This window comes from Larus michahellis, chromosome 3 (genome assembly GCF_964199755.1).
Source record: "Larus michahellis chromosome 3, bLarMic1.1, whole genome shotgun sequence".
In the NCBI taxonomy this organism is placed as follows: domain Eukaryota; kingdom Metazoa; phylum Chordata; class Aves; order Charadriiformes; family Laridae; genus Larus; species Larus michahellis.
Window position 1 is genome coordinate 27,805,879 of NC_133898.1, and position 15,732 is coordinate 27,821,610.

At 44.7% G+C, this 15,732-nt stretch overlaps 1 protein-coding gene across 2 annotated transcripts in view; it reads left to right on the forward strand.

Moving 5' to 3' along the window:
- The first annotated feature begins 323 nt into the window (after positions 1 to 323).
- ESRRG (estrogen related receptor gamma) overlaps positions 324 to 15,732 on the forward strand; it is a 405,634-nt gene continuing 390,225 nt past the window's right edge. The window contains exon 1 of one of the 2 annotated variants that reach the window (XM_074579431.1): positions 324 to 529. In XM_074579431.1, coding sequence (XP_074435532.1) covers positions 528 to 529 — 2 coding nt within the window. In that variant the 5' untranslated portion in view covers positions 324 to 527. The remainder of the gene's footprint in view (positions 530 to 15,732) is intronic. The other variant, XM_074579402.1, reaches the window with a different exon arrangement.

Genomic DNA, 15,732 nt, shown 5'->3' on the forward strand with positions numbered 1-15,732 from the left:
ACTTGGAGTTAAAGTCGGTGCTAATCCGGGTCAGTTCGTGCCCCTGGCTGGGAAGGCAGGGAGGGAGGATGTAACGTATAGGTTGGGGGGGGGGGAGGGGGAGGGAAACAAAAACAACCCCCCAAATAAACAAACAAACAAAAATCTCGCGCACAATAACAATAAAGTGAAAATCCTTTCTACACACCCACAACTTCAGCTCTGTCTGCTGCCTGGGGGGTTTTAATCTTGCAAAGAGAAAGGGGGGCTCCCTGCGCAAAATTACGCCTTCTCCTCTCATTTGTTAGCTGATTCCATCAAAAAGTTCGCTATTTATAGGCTACACACACGAACCTGGAGTAATACAAACCCTCCCGTGTTGTTCCCCTCGCAAAGTGGCCGGTCCTGAAGCATCTGATCGCGTTTGTGTGTGTGTGTGCGTGTGTGCGTGAGTGAGACACACACAGAGCGCGCTACCATCAAAAAGGGGAAAGAAGAGCTCAAGCTGAGAGACTTATTAATTGCTAAGAGCTGCTCTGCCACCAGCCATGTGAGTACCTAACAATGATCACCTTTTGCACAGATGGTCAGCGATCAGGCACAGACACTTTCTGTCCTTTTCTGCCTCCCTCCCCTTTCTTTTTTTTTTTTTATTCCTCTCCTGTCTCCCTCCCTTTCACCCACCTTTCTTTTTTTTTTTTCTCTTTTTTTTTTCTTTTTAGTTTGAGTTTGCACGGTTTATGCCTCCCGAAGAGGAGGACTGAAACGTGGGCGAGCGCGGGGGAGAAAATGTGCCGGAGAAGAGGAAGGAAGGAAGGAGTGGTGGAGGGAGAGGAGGGAGGAGGAGGAGGGTTTGTTAAGCGATCGCCTTGTCCCCTGAGTCCGAGCCGGCTGGGAATCTCCCGACAGGGAGATAACGGAGGTTGTATCCCTCCCTCTTTCTCCGCTGTTCTTTTCCTGGAGCGCTCAGACCGCCCCCCCTCCCCCCCCCTCCCCCGACAATTATTACCCGGTATCAGCGCGAGTAACGAGCTGTATTCATCAAACCCCATTGGGGGGAATGAAAAGGGAAATAAATAAAAAAAAAAAGAGAGGGGGGATAAGGGGGTTTGATCGCTCCGCGCACAGCAGGTCCGTCAGCTCCCAGCCTGCTCTGCCGGCAGGTAGGAAGCGCTCCGGCAGCGATTTAGGAGAGAGGGGGAGCGCCCCGGCCCCGCCGCCCCTTCCCCGCCGGCAGCGAGGTGCGAGGGCGGCTGCGGCGCGTCCCCCCCCCGTCCCCCCCCCCCGCCTGGCTCCTTCCCCACGCGAGGTCTCGGGGCTCTTCGGGCAGTCCCAGAGCTCGGCGTGGCACAGCGTGCGTGAAACCGAAGCCCCACGCAGCGGGCAGGGGCACGGCACGTGGGTCTCAGAAATCGCACAGTTGATTCGAGACGCGGGGCGGGGGGGGGCGGGATGCAGTCCGTAGTAGGCAGCGTGGCTCTCGGGAAGGTGGGTGTCCTGGTTCGTGGAGGAATGCAGGGCTGGGAGACTTCGCGTGGAAAGGCGGGGTGTGGGCAGAGAAGGCGAATTTGCTTGCGGCGCGGAGAGGCGCTTCTCTAAAACAACACTTGAGCTCCAATCACACACTCTCAGGTTAGCCTAGCATTAAATTAACAGGGCCGGGGTTATCCAGGGCATTATACTGTGTGCCCGGGATGTAACCTCTGCTCATTTATACTCAAGGAAGAGGGAGAGACGGAGTTACACCTGGAAAGCCAAAGAGCACGGTGAGTATCGGTATTTGTTCCTCTCCCTCACACGCCTGTGAACAAAGTTCAAAGGCAGCCGGTGTCTGTCTGGGTTTGGGTCCGCCGGAGTCCCTGGCTCCCTTCAAAGGCTGCAGCGCAGCCGCCTTTGGAGCCGGGACCCCCAGCACAGCCCCTCCGGCGGCGAGCCCTTCCAAAATAGCAAGAAGAACTTGCCGTATCTTGGTTATAACTTTGCTGCTTTACGTAGGGGGAAGGAAAAAAAAAAAAGTGACTTGGATCCAGCGCTATTTATAGGTGGCAGTAAAGGCTCCTTTTCAATAAGCAGCCGTGGAAAAGAAGCGTCAGAAAAGTGGCTGCGTTATTGATTCAAGGTGCCGGACGGTCACAGCCAGGCTGGACCTACAAAGTCACGGCTCCTCTCGGGTTAGGCAGGGAGAAGAGGAATGGGATCCGTATTTCGCTGACCCCTAGCTTGGACACGATTCAATTCCCAAGCAGAGGTATAGGGCACCAGAGTGTGAGATGGAAGACTTTTCCCTTTTTCTTTCAGACACGCATACAATACAGGGCACCCGCAGGGCTGAAAGTGGGCCAGGGCTACACGGTGGGTATCAGATCACACAAAGCAGAGGAAAGAAATCCAGTTAAAAATACATTAGTTGAAATCAGAGGACGATCTTGATTTTTTTTTTCTTTTAAACAAAGGTGCACGTTAGAACAAGCTGGAAGCACTTTGTGCCTGACGGTATCCCCCACGCCCATTGGAAATAAAGCAAGAAGCTTGCTCTTTCTTTGCATCTTTTAAACTTTGTTTTAATTAGAATCGCTAAAGTAGGACACCCCGGTGGAAGATGTTTTCAAGTATCCACCTACCTCTCTGCTGTAAGCAGAATTGCTGTTTGCTAAATTGCTTGAAACGCAAAATTCTGCCCCACCCCCAGTTTGTTTTGGCACCTACTCACCCTTTCCCCCCCGAAATTGCAATCGCTTATGAAAGGTTACTCCTTTAGCAGGAAAAGAGAAACCCCAAACAACCAGCAGTAATGAGATGAGTGGACTCCGAGAGTCTCGCTTTGCTCTGTGCAAGCGGGAAAGGGTTTGGACAGAGAGCGTCCCTCAAAACTAATGCTTTTTTTTTATTTCCCTTTTTTTTTTTTTTGAAGTTCCAAATTGGGCGTTTCCTTACCCTTCTCCTTTAATTTATTTGATTAAATCATAACAAAAACAGACTCATGAGCTTCTCTTATTTCCTCACATGTAACCATACGCGAAACCTTTTATATGGAGGCAAGTAATTGGCTTTAGTTAACTAAGCGCACGGGCTGGGCTGAAGTTTTACTCCTGTTCCCAAGGCAGCGTTTCACGCAAACGCGTGTCACGGCTGTACCTCAGCTCCTCATTTTGCCAGCCTCAGGTTTTTAAACTGTTTCTCTCATTCCCCACCTTTCTCTGATTTCGCTAACGAGGGTTGCTCACGGCAGGGGCTCGCGGGACGAGGCGGCTCTTCCTCCGCGGGGTTTGGCCCGTCGCGGGGCCGGTTCGGGGAGCGCCCAGCCCGGTTTACGCTCGGAACCGCCTCTGGACCGCTTCCCGTGGGCATCGCATCCCGGCTCTGTGCCGGTGCCGTGCGCGCTGCTTGTTTCCTCTCGCGATTAAGGACTAGATTAATTTCTCCTTCGGGAAAGTGAGGTTCTGTTAGCTCGCTTCTAGCTTAAATTAAAAAGAAAGAAAGAAAGAAAGAAAGAAAGGAAAAAAAGACTTCTGAAAGTTTCTCAGGTAAATCTCGGATTCCCTTTGGTTATTACTCAAATGAAGAACGGCGTCAATTAACTCTTTAATTTGGAAGTGCCTGACCGAGAAGAAGAATGATAATTCCCCGTCCTTCTCTACAAGGTAGTTGCAGGATGCCATTTAGTGCATGTGGTCCCCTGGCAACCCGATGACACGGTGACACACACACACCCCCCCCGCTCGCTCGCTTGCAGCCGTTGGTGGCCTCTCCCTACCCCCCCGGTTCCGCTCTGAAGTTGGCCAGCAGCACCGGGCACCGCTCGCCGCTCCGGGGGCTGCCGTGGCTGCTGCCCGTCCTGCCCAAACCTCCCCCCCTTCGCTCAGTCCCTGCCCGCAGCCACCCGGGGTTTAACGCCTCGGCTGGGCTCTCCCAGCCCAGGGCCACCTGCAGCCAGCGCAGCACGGTCACGGTGAGAGAAGGGAAGAAAAAAAAAAAAAAAAAGAATTAATTGCCCCCTCCCGTAGGAGGGCAGGGGCCTTGTAGCAACAGGTAACGAGGGCACCTGCAGCTTTTCAGGGGTGTTTCGCTGCTAATCGAGGGAGCAGGAGGTTTGCAAAAGGATCGCGTTCGGTAAGGGGGTGTGCAAGGGGGAGGGGACCATCTAAAAAACGGTGCTCGGTGACGCTGTAACAAAAGTTTAACGCTGCTGCCAGGCGAACGGGACCTCTGCAGCGAAACCGAAAAGCTCCCTCGCCTTGGTCTCTCGCTCGCTGGTTTCTTGCGGTCCCTGAAAGCCCCGAAAGACGCCCCGCGGAGCGGCCCCGGCTCCGGGAAGTGCCGGCAGCGGTTCTGGGGCCAGACACGTGTTGCTCTCCCGGGAATGATCCGTGCGCCCGGTGCGGGGCCTCGGGCCAGGCCGGGCAGGGCAGGGCAGGGCTGGGGCAGGTGGAGAGGGGCTGCGTGGCGGGGGGAGCGGTGCGGCCCCCCGCCGAGTTATTCCATCGTTGCTCTTGAGGGCACGGCAGGAGCGGGCGCTTCGCGGTCGGGCACGAACCAGACCCCGAGGAAGCTCTCGCTGTGTGTGTGTGGGGGGGCTCATAACCCGGGCAGGGGGCCCACAGCCACCCCGGGGCGTCCCCCGCTGGGGCAGCCGGCTGGGGCTCCGCGGCGGGCGGGCAGGGCCGCCCCTGGGGCGGTGGCGGGCGGGGAGGGTCCCCGGGCTGACACGAAAGGGGGGAGCGCTCCCCTTCCCTCCCCTCCCCTCCCTTCCCCTCCCCGGCTCTTTGTTCTTTGCCCCTTTGTTCTCCCCGTCCTCGGCGTTTGCCCTAAGTTTCCAGGAGGGGTGGAGGTGCGGAGGAAAGTTGCTGAAAGCTGAGGAATTACAATAAGTGGATGCCGGAGCAGGGAAAAGCGGCGGGGGGGTTCCTTACCGGGGCTACGAGCCATTGCCCAAGTTCTGCCGCTTTGTCTGACTTGCCCAAGGGACCGGTGTGTCGCGCTGGAGCCGGGCCGCCCTTGCACTGATGCTGGGGCAGAGGGGGGAGATGGGGCTCCCACGGCCGCGGCACGGCCCTTAGGGACCGGGCCCCGTTTGAAAGCGTTCTGGTGGGCAGCTGTCCTTTCTGGGGGAAAAGGAAAAAGAAATAATAATCGGTGAACGCACTGTAATGAGATGAGGTGGTAGGTCACAGAGACGAAGGATTTCTGAACGTTAAATTTTAGGGCACATATATTGGTTTGAGTTGCATGAACCCAGAATGGATTTGGGTTTGTCGCTTTCTTTTCGGTGTTCTCCTTGCTTGCTTGACAGGACTATGGTAAAGCCTTGTCAGGAGTTAAACAAATCGGCACTTACTTTGAAAGCAGATAGAATATCCTCATAGAGCAACATTGCAGCTTAAAAGACAGTTTTAGCACGGTTCATGGGAGATCACAGCATGATTTGGTATTGACAATAATAATAAAACTTCCTTGGAAAAGGAAAACCTCTTCATTCAGTACAATAATGGTGTAGCCTTATCTTGTCTTTACTAATAATTAAATGCTAGAGAACTACAAGCTTATTTTACCTTGCACTAAGAAATCACCAATAACTGCAAATATCAGTTATCACAGGATTCTTCCCTCTCCCCCTGATATATGAAAGCAGGAAAACAGTTTATTTGGGTGAGTTACATATTAGGAAAGCTGATGTAAAAGAAAGTTTTAGTATGGTGCATTAGAGTAGGTCACAACAGGTTACAGACGGAGCCAGATTTGAGTCCTGAACTCCAGCAGACTGCCCTAACAGCGTTGTTAACGCTCCCACCTTTATAACTGAGGATATAGTGGATAAACACAGCACTTCGGCGTTTGTCAAAAAGCTGCTTGAATGTAATTCTCATATTTCGTGTGATCAAGAGACTGACCACAAATATTTACTATTTTTATATATGTAGAGATCCTATAAAATTATTTTTTAAAATATTATATTCACAGTACTTTTGGATTAATTAAAAAGGCTAAAATTGTTTATTATGGTGAGCCAAATTTCCAAAATTTGTATACATTACTTTGATATCAAACAAAACAAAGTTGAGAAATGAGGTGAGATAAGATTGGACTTGACTAAAGAAATGGTTTAGGTTGTTGTTTTGTTTTTTTAACGTGTGTACGCTAATAGGGCTCATACCATCCTTCTGGAGATGTTAAACCCCAGGTTCAATTTTTCAGATGAAATGGGTTTTGATTCGAAGTGATGCAGGGCCTGTTCTGGCTTTGTTTTTTCCTGATATTGAGGGGGATACAATCCCACTGAGAAGTCTGGGAACCTCGCAACTGGAAAATCCAGCTTTAGGTATTTCAAGCTGGAAACTCAAACCCAGAAGCCGTCCTTGAAATTTTTGACCTTTATTATTTAGGACTGTGGTTCACAGTCGAATGTGATGATCGGTCACTGGCAAAGTAGAGAAAGATACAGGCGTTGTATGAGATGCTTTGGCAATAGTTTGATTTTCTAGCTGAGTGTGTCTCCACGCACAAGTCCACTAGTTTATTGCTTAAATCCAGAGGCCAACCGCATTACTTACTATTCTCTTTATATCCCAGTGCTCATAATGTGTTGTTGCAATATCCAGATAAAAATGTTCAATGCCATTTACAACAAGGAATCTGCCTTAAGCAATACTGTAATCAGTAACAGCTAATGTTACTGAGAGCAACAGTTTCTGTAAATGACTTATCGCCACAGGAGTTAACAAAGCTGCAGTTGTGTTCAAAACTAAATAAACACAGACATCCAAGAAGGAGAATATAAATTTAATTGGAAAAAAATGTGTCTTACAGAATGTTGTGTGTGATCAATAACTGTTGCTTCTGTCTCGGTAGTGACGACGATTATAGGGCCAAGCGATGTTTGTGGGTACTTGTTCAAATAGTGGGTTTCTGCAGCGTGAGAAAAAATAATTTCTGACTCAAACGCATCCACTGAAGAAAGGGTGGTTGCATTTATTCACATGTTAATTAATCTTCCCTTTTTGCTCACACTTTTTACTGGCATACATATACTTCCTTTCAGTAGATGAGAAATTTATTATTAAAAAAAAAAAACCAACCAACAAACAAAAAAACCAACAGACAAACCCCTACTACTTCCCTTGGAAACTCTGAGGTTGAATACAAGTTACTAAATATTGCACTGTGTTTCAGAGGGCAAATATAAATATATAAAGACGGTTTGGGATTTTGATGTCTTGGGTTTTGGAGCAGGGGACAAAGCTACTGAATTGCAGTAGTTCGCTAAACTACTGAGTCGTTTAAATGAGATGTCCGGCAAGACCTCTCACCCCTGAATTTTTATCACTTTTGTCTGTTGATAAATACTTACAGCAAATGAGGGGAAAAATACCTTGCTTTCGTTTTCACTTCCCTTGCAGTTGTTATTATATCTAAGCAGTTCTGAACAGCATCGGTGAAAAGGAATACGGCATGAAATCAGAATAAGCAGGAAATGAAAAATGAGTAGTCTCTGCTTTATAATAGATACCTCTAGACATAGGTGTGAATGAATACTGATTCATTTATACAGTTCTTAAATGGAAAAGCCTTAAGTTTACAAGAAAGGTAAACAGCACGTCGTACTGCATTAGCAGATGTTGGTGTGCTCACTTTAGGAAACTGGAGAGCAGCGGTCCCCTTGATATCCCTGCAGAAAATTAGATCCTGCCAGAAAGGAAAGGAGAGCATATAACTGTAGGGGTTCTGTTGAGAACGGAGGGTTAACAACTTTAATATTGTATTTCTTTTCTTTTATTACTTTATCTCAGTCTTAACAAAATTAAAAGTGGGGTTTTTTTCCTTTGTAAATGCCCATGTTTTATTCTATTGGTATATACTTAAAATTAAAACAATCTTAAGAATAGTGTAAACCTCAGGCTTTCAAATGTTGCAAGGGTCTTATGTGCTTACTACATGTGTAAAATTACCACTAACTACGGTAAATAATGGTACATGTTGGCTCAGATTCAGCTGCTGAATAAATAGCAATTTAGGTCTTTTTTATTTTTTACTATTATGCCATATATGAAGGACCCGGAGCTCATTTCATCAAGCAGGTATAGAAGTATGCTTAGGATGTTGATTGAATGTAGTAAATACATTTGTAGCAAAACCTGCTGATAATGACATGTTTCCATCTAAGTATTTAATCTGTTTCAAAAATTGTCATTCTTAATAGAGTAGTAATAACGATCTTAGAAATTACTTCCCCATATTTATATTCTGTCACCAAAGAAGACTTATTCAAAGCACAAAAAGAAGTATTTCTCTGTATTTTCTTAGCGACTCGTGACCCTAAGGTGCAGCAGCACTGGCATAATACACGCAATCTCCCTCCCTCAAAACACTTGCAAGAATAGTATGTTATTGCCTATGTGTGTCTTTTTTTGAACGTACATCAGTAATGCATGAATGGCTCTGGCTTTTTGAGCACAGAGGGGAGAAAAGATGATAAATCAATATAAGTTCATTCTAAGTAACTGATTAAAACTCCGTTCTGTTTCCATTGCAGTTAACACCAAAACTCTTGTGACTTTGAATAGCCTCCTCTTGCTGTTTGGGTTGTGGAAATGCCCAGAAATCCCGGCCGGCATTTTGGTTTTGTTGCGCATAAATAAATAGAAGTAACATAATTTTCTGTGTTGAAAGCTATGGTTTCAGGTCTTAATTTTTTCATAGACTTCTAATTAATAGATATAATTGTCTCCCCCCTCCCCAGCTCTGCCTGGCCCTGGAAACAGTCATCAGGTCCATGTGTGACGCATTTGGTATTTTGTCTTTAACTATTTCAAACCTTCATCCAAATGCAGGTCAGCAATGATTTTTTTATATTTTTTTTCACATGTATCAAATACAAATCCTTACATTGGTGCCCGTCTCGGGAAGCTGCCAATTAATTGTTGCTAGTTTTAACATCCATTAATAATGACTGTTAAAATGGGTGAGGAACTTGCCCGTTTTCTTCCAGTTAGGAAAATGTTTGAGTAGAACTGAACTAGGTAATTCCATGCATATGCGTATCAGTCAATGCTTTCTGAACAAATTATATCACTATTTAACTTTTTTTTACGTTAATCTTTCATATTTTCCTATTCACAAGAAAACAGCGAGACATCTAAAATATACTTGAAATTTATAATTAAAAATACAGATCTTTAAACAAGGAATGAAAAAAGTGCAGACTTCTGAATTACAAATTAGAAAATCTTTTTTCTGTTTCTAACTTGGATTTTTTCCTGAATAATTTCCTTCCCTCCTCCCTCCCTATTCATATTGTCCACTTGAGAAATTTGGGAAGTAGTATGTATTTTAGTAGGATACAGCGTAGTGACTCCTTCGTGTTCAGAAGATACTTGGAGCTCTTCTTATGGTGTCTTTGCACCAATAGAAAGTGTTAAATATTTTTAGGCCGATTGAATCTTTTACGTGTGACAAAAAATACAGTAATTCTGTGTTGGTTTCCACTGACACATGGAAATCAAAAGATTTTGCAGCTGTACACGTACATATACTGCTACTGACATCAGGGACTTCTGGGGTAGGTGGTGGTGGTGTATTCAGGGGAAAAAATAGAAATAAACGGAGCTTATACTTCTAACTTGGGTAATACTACCTTTTCTTATACACACAATAGATAAATTTGGGCTTTTTGTTTTTCTTTTTCTAATCTGTAAAACATCTGTCCAATGGAACAAGTGAGATGGATATCTATCTATAGATATCTATGACACGCGTATATCTCTCTGTGTGTGTATATATATATCACATTACAGCCAGGGAAAAATCTACTCAAGAAATCAAACTCGTTTTAAAGGAAGTGCTACACAAAAGAGGAACTTCATGGGTCCGAAGCTGTCTGTCTTGGTAGAATGAAGAACTTATTGAAATTGTAGCATCCCACCTTCCTTAAGCACAACTCCATTTATGCAAGGAAGGATCACCAGTAACAGACCCATGTAAGAGTGATCATAGTGACTGAGTTATTTCTCTGTTCCTTTACTACCCCTTAGCTAGCAAATAAACTTTCGTCAATGTGGCAAAATCAAAATTCTTTAAGAGGAAAAACAAGCAATAGTTTTAACCTTTAAATCCTGGGGAGCTTGGTGGGGTGTTTTTTGTTTGTGGTTTTTCGTTGTTTTTTTTTTTTTTTGATTGATTGTTTTGTAGCAAGCAACATTCATAGAAAAATATTCAAAGTGAGTGGAAAAGTAATGGAGTGACTGTGATGGGACTGGCATAGATCTTTCCTAAACTAGCAGAAGATAAAGCCCAAACCACTTGTCATTGGAGAGCTAATATCTTTAGATCACATGGAAGTTCATCTGATCTGTAAGTCTGGCACCGCATCCATTGAAATTGCTGCGATTTGTGTTCCACAGTCTGGAGCTTCTGCAACCACACCTAACTTTTTATGAGTGGTTTATTTTGATGTTATAGTTTAAAATGTTTGCCTAAAACAGACATGGTAAACCTGTGATTGATTATAATACTTGACATTTAATGAGTGAATTTGATCTATTCATCTGAGGTGTATGAAAGACATAACCCTTACTTTCATATAAGGAAACTGAGGCACGGAGAGAGTGACTCTCAGAAGCCCAAGTTCCCAATGATATGTTGGTGATGGATTTAGAAATACAGAGCAGGCTGCGTACACCTGCTACACACAGGTTGTAGCCTCACAAAGCACATGCATTTTATGACGCCTTAACAAACTACTAAAACTTTGTTCCGACTGTTTTCTCAAGAGCTTTGTGACACACTTTAATTTAGTGGCAACATCAAATGTCTATAAAACTTGTAGCTTGTGGTCACCTGTAGGAGGATTGGAAGACCTGTTTATCTCTCCAGTACCCAAATAACTTCTTGAATGTTAACTCCTGTATTTGTGAGTATAACAGCAGAATTACCTGAAATCAGTGGGAATTGCTCTTGCATAGCAATTTATTGCACTGAGGCCACGAGAAGGAAAACTAGCATCCCATGTTGTACGTGCTCTGCAGCAGCATAAAGACTGGAGAGAGAAACTGAGGTGTAGTGGCAAATAGCGAAGGGCCATTTTCATTGGGCTTCTACCTAAAGAATTGTACCAAGAAGCAGCATATACTGTTGGAATAGAAGAAACTGCTTCTGGATGTTAACTCTGGGTAACATACTGCCCTGGTAACTTAGACACAATGTGATATCCTATCTGCACAGGTAGGAATGTAGAGCAACAGTCTCCTAACAACTGGAAATTAATACACCAACCTCTTAAAAAGTCATTATTCATAAAAAAGAGGCAAAAAAAAAATGATTCAGGCAAAACCGTGTATCCTACTGCGCATCTGGATGTAACAAGTCAGGGTTAGGAATATGGTTTTATATTAACAGCTATTAAAATAATTGGTTGTTGACTGTGGCCATGGTTTTTATTTTTCTGCAGTCTTATCTGAACATCCATGTCCCAGAGGCTCAGAGCAGGGGCTGAGACTGTGGCTGTTCAGGTTGTGTGCAAGCCTGATAAATGCAGGGGTCCTAGCACGGGGATCACTGGAGTTCTCAGGATGGCTCTAGAAGGACTTGGATGGGGTGTTCATGAGCTAGTGGCTTTACTTCTCAGCAGAAATTTGGTAGCAAAACATTATGGCGGTCTCCTAACTAGGAAAATTGCTCTAATGTAATGAACCGTACCACAGTATCCAATAGCACAGGGCAACAAATTGCCCAAAGTAAAATTACATGTATTGAAGTAAGTGAGTAGAGAAAATAATGGACACAACTAAACTCTGGGTAGCATATATAAAGAATAGTATTAGTCAGTTTGGAAAAACTGGTTTGATAACAGAGTCAGTAATATCAGTCTCCCTGAGGTTTCTTTTAATTCTCCTGCAACTAACATGAGAACTGGCTTCAGCGCAAGGGAACTTCAAGAACACGTCCAGCAATGATGTTTTACGTATGTCTTGTAGTGTGCTGGTGGACACAGACACTAACATACTCAACACCAGGCTGAAAATTTTCAGCCAAATAAGAGGCGTGCTTCACCATCTCATGGGAGAAAGCAAATGGGGATACAGAGGTGTTTGCAAGGGAAGCAGCTCCCCAACGTTAGCTTCTTCATTCGGAGGACGCGCTCCAGCTCAGCAGCCTGGCTTGCGAGTTCTGCCACACCTGGCTGGCCACCAGCTCCCTCCTCCCCTGCCTGCTTCTTTCTGTGCAAGAAGGCAATGCCAGGTGTCTATGTCTGTCCTCTTTTCTTGTCTTTTTTGGTTCGAGCTGCCATCTGAGCAGAGGGGTAACACGGGGAAGGCTGATCCCTTTCATGACCTATTCAGGGCTATGACTGTCAAGCCCCAAATCAAAAAGACAGTACTCTGCAGTGGGTCTCCTTTTGGTGAAAATGCTTGAAACTCTGCCATCTAACTACAGTGCAGATTAAACGACTGGCACTATTTTGAAGCATCTTTTATTCTCTTTATTTTCTATTTCGTTATCTACAGGTAAATATATACAGATTTGGAGGACATCCTTTATATTCCTTCCTGAATCTTCTAAGAAGCCAAAAACAAGACCAAAAATTATCCCTCCTTTACTAAACTTATTAAAAAAAAAAAACCAAACCAAAACAAAAAAAACCCAACAAAAATCCTCCACCCAAAACAACCCCCCAGACTTATTAGATTACATATTTTCATAGATATTTAGATAAACTGGGACATATTGTCTTAGATATCACAAGGTCTCTAAAGCTTTATAAACATTATGTTTGTAAGCTGTTAAGGAACTGTGATTCAGCAATGCAATGGAAATATCATAGCTAAAAAGGAAATAAACAACTTGCCTCCTTGGCAGAGTTATCATCACCCTGCGCGTAGGAAAAGCCTCTGTAGCTGGCCGCCTTTGCTGCAATTACTGGCATACTTTCTTCCCAGGATATCCTGTTGTTTGCAGTGCTCTCCCCGCAATCGTTTTTGTAGGGCTTTTGGATACAGGAACTTCATCCGATGAAATGTTTTGTACGGCACCTAACAAAATTACCTTCTTACCCCGAACAATGTTGCTATGCTATGCTGTAAACACCTAATGAGAACACATCTCTGTGAGCCTAAATCTGGAGCAGTTACCCTAATTTTTGTAGAAATTGCTCTGCGTTGACACCGGGGCAACTCAGTTGGGCCCGATGGCAGCTGGTCTCTCACCCTGCCTTCTGTGGCATGAGAGAAGGACCTGGCATTTGGGGACTTATTTTTGCAAAAAGTTGAGCACCTGTAATCCTGCTGACGTCAGCAGGAGAGGAGAGCACGCAGCTCCTGGCAGCAGCAAGCCCCACTAATTTCTACGCTGCCCAGAAATTAACTTCCAGAGTCCCCAAATTGTCATTAAAATTCAATTGTTTCCCTTCACATTTAGACATCCGCCCATGGAAAAACACCTATGGTGCAATTTCTCCCCCTCTCCCTGGGGGTGGTACCAGGAGATTAGGTCATGAGGAGGATGGGAAGGTTGCAGCCCTAATGGCAACCAAGAAGACAGAGGCAAGAAAATGAGCTTACCTTGCTGCCCTAAAGTTAAGCAGCAATCCACATGGCTCCAACGCTGAAATGCATAATAACGTGGTCGTAGGATTTCACTGCTAAAGATTTTGTATTGGTTCTCCTTCTGTCTTGGCTATAGAAATATTTATAACTTTTAATTTTATTGCTATTGCTGTATAGTGTGTCCAAAATATCATGAAAAGACACAATTTCTCATTTTTTTATTAGAAATTGAAGATAGGTCCCCAGGTAGTATAAACTGGTATGACTCCACTGATGTCACGAGAGCTATGCCGGCTTTCATTGGCTGCATATCTGGTTTCTAGTTTGTGGCTCTGACCAGCTAATTACCGAATAAGGCTTCACCATACCATGACATTCATATACAGTAATGGAATTCAGGGTTCTGACTGGGATTAAGCAGTTAAACATAAGTAATTGCATTGGTCTGTGGAATAAGATCTTTTCATTTTTCTCATCATTTTCCATCATGAACAACTAGGTTAAAATTGGTGTCCTCTCCTTCCCATCAGCTTCTTGGCCACCTGCTAGAGACCCGCAGGTATAAGAGGAAGGATGGGTTTAGTATCAGCACATTTCACATAGGGCTCTAGAAACGAGTATCTTTAATGCACACCAAATGAGCTAAATTACAGGGAAGTGTTTCCAGCTGGCATTCCAGGGCTGTGAATGCACCCTGGGAACCCAGGGTCCAGCAGGCTCTGTCACCCTGACTGATGCTAAGAAAGGCCTTCCTACAAGTTTCCCTACACCATTTTTTACCTGTATCTATCACATCTTTGCAAGTACAACTTTTTGTGTGTGCTTGGGGATGTACTTACAGATTTTGAGAAGTCAGAAGACTCACTGAACTTTTGAAGCTGGATACTGTCAATGTGCTTCAAGCAGGGTCTAGATGGAGTTGACATAGTTGAGGTCCGTCAGTCCAAATTTGTTTAAGATCCAATACTGACCTATTCATATTTTGACTTCACATGCCAGGTGAAGTTCTGCAACTTAAGAAGGCTTAACTCATACACACTGTTGGGTTTCCATAATGGAGTGTCACATTCCACCGGAAGAGGTGCTTTCTTCTCAACTGCAATAGTATCAGTTCCTCTGTCTTTATATAAAACGTAGCAGTTAGAGAGTTCAAGTTCAGGGATGAAAGGTTTCATGTTTCCTCTTCTTCCAGTCTATACGCTATTCTATGCATAGGCTTCTTCCGCTCTTCCTTTTGAAGCTCTACCCATCAGTGTTTGAGGTTATTCAGGCCATAGAGAAGGAACAGCAAGGAGCATGATGGTAGCCTCCTGTGAGAACACTGAATTATGTGGGGTAATCCTGGATCTCTGGCTTCCAGGACTCCTTTTGCACGTAAACATTAAGAATAAAACACATTCACAGGCTTCTGAGAATTCCTGAGCTGTGACCTGAATCATAGATAGAGCCTATCTGCCATTAAACGTAATACCTTCTTGGTAGCCATTCCTCTTCTGCAACCTTTGGCCTAGTGATCTGTTTTGGAGAGGCAAGAGGCATTTTGGAAATCTTGCAGTCAGCACCCACATACTCAAGAACCAGGCCCATCACATACTGTTTTGTACCGGCACTTTCTCCAGTATGTCGCACGTACTTTGCACACACAGCACGGTTGCTTAAGTGAAGACTGTTAATTGCTAGTTATCTTTGTATTTGTGTAGCATGTGAAAGGGGAAAGGGCTTCAATTCTGTTTGTATTTTAAATAACTGTCTTGGCCGTTATACAATCCAGAGTGTTTATATTTTGATGGAATGCAACGTTTGTGACTGATGTTAAAAAGAAAGGAGCAGGTATCGGATTCGGCCGAGCAGTTTCCAGAGTTGGTCCGGACTGGGTCAGCCTTGCACCCCAGCCGGCTGTCAAGGGCATCTGGAAAGGTGCCATTTAGCACTGTGCAGTTTGGCTGCTACCTATATGCAATATTATTACTTGCTGATGGCAGTTTGGCAACTTTTGCCTATATCAAGCAAGCCAAATTCTCATCCCTTTACTACTTCATGGAGTTAGTTCAAATTCCTCTGACGCTAGGCTTGATTCTCGTTAGAAGCCAGACTGCAGAAACTGAGAGGTGAGCTCGCTTATTCTGAGCAGACTTGGATCTCGTATTAGGTGAGGGCCCCACCCTGAATCCTGATCTCTGATAAATTAACTTTTTAACATCGCATTACCACTAGTGTA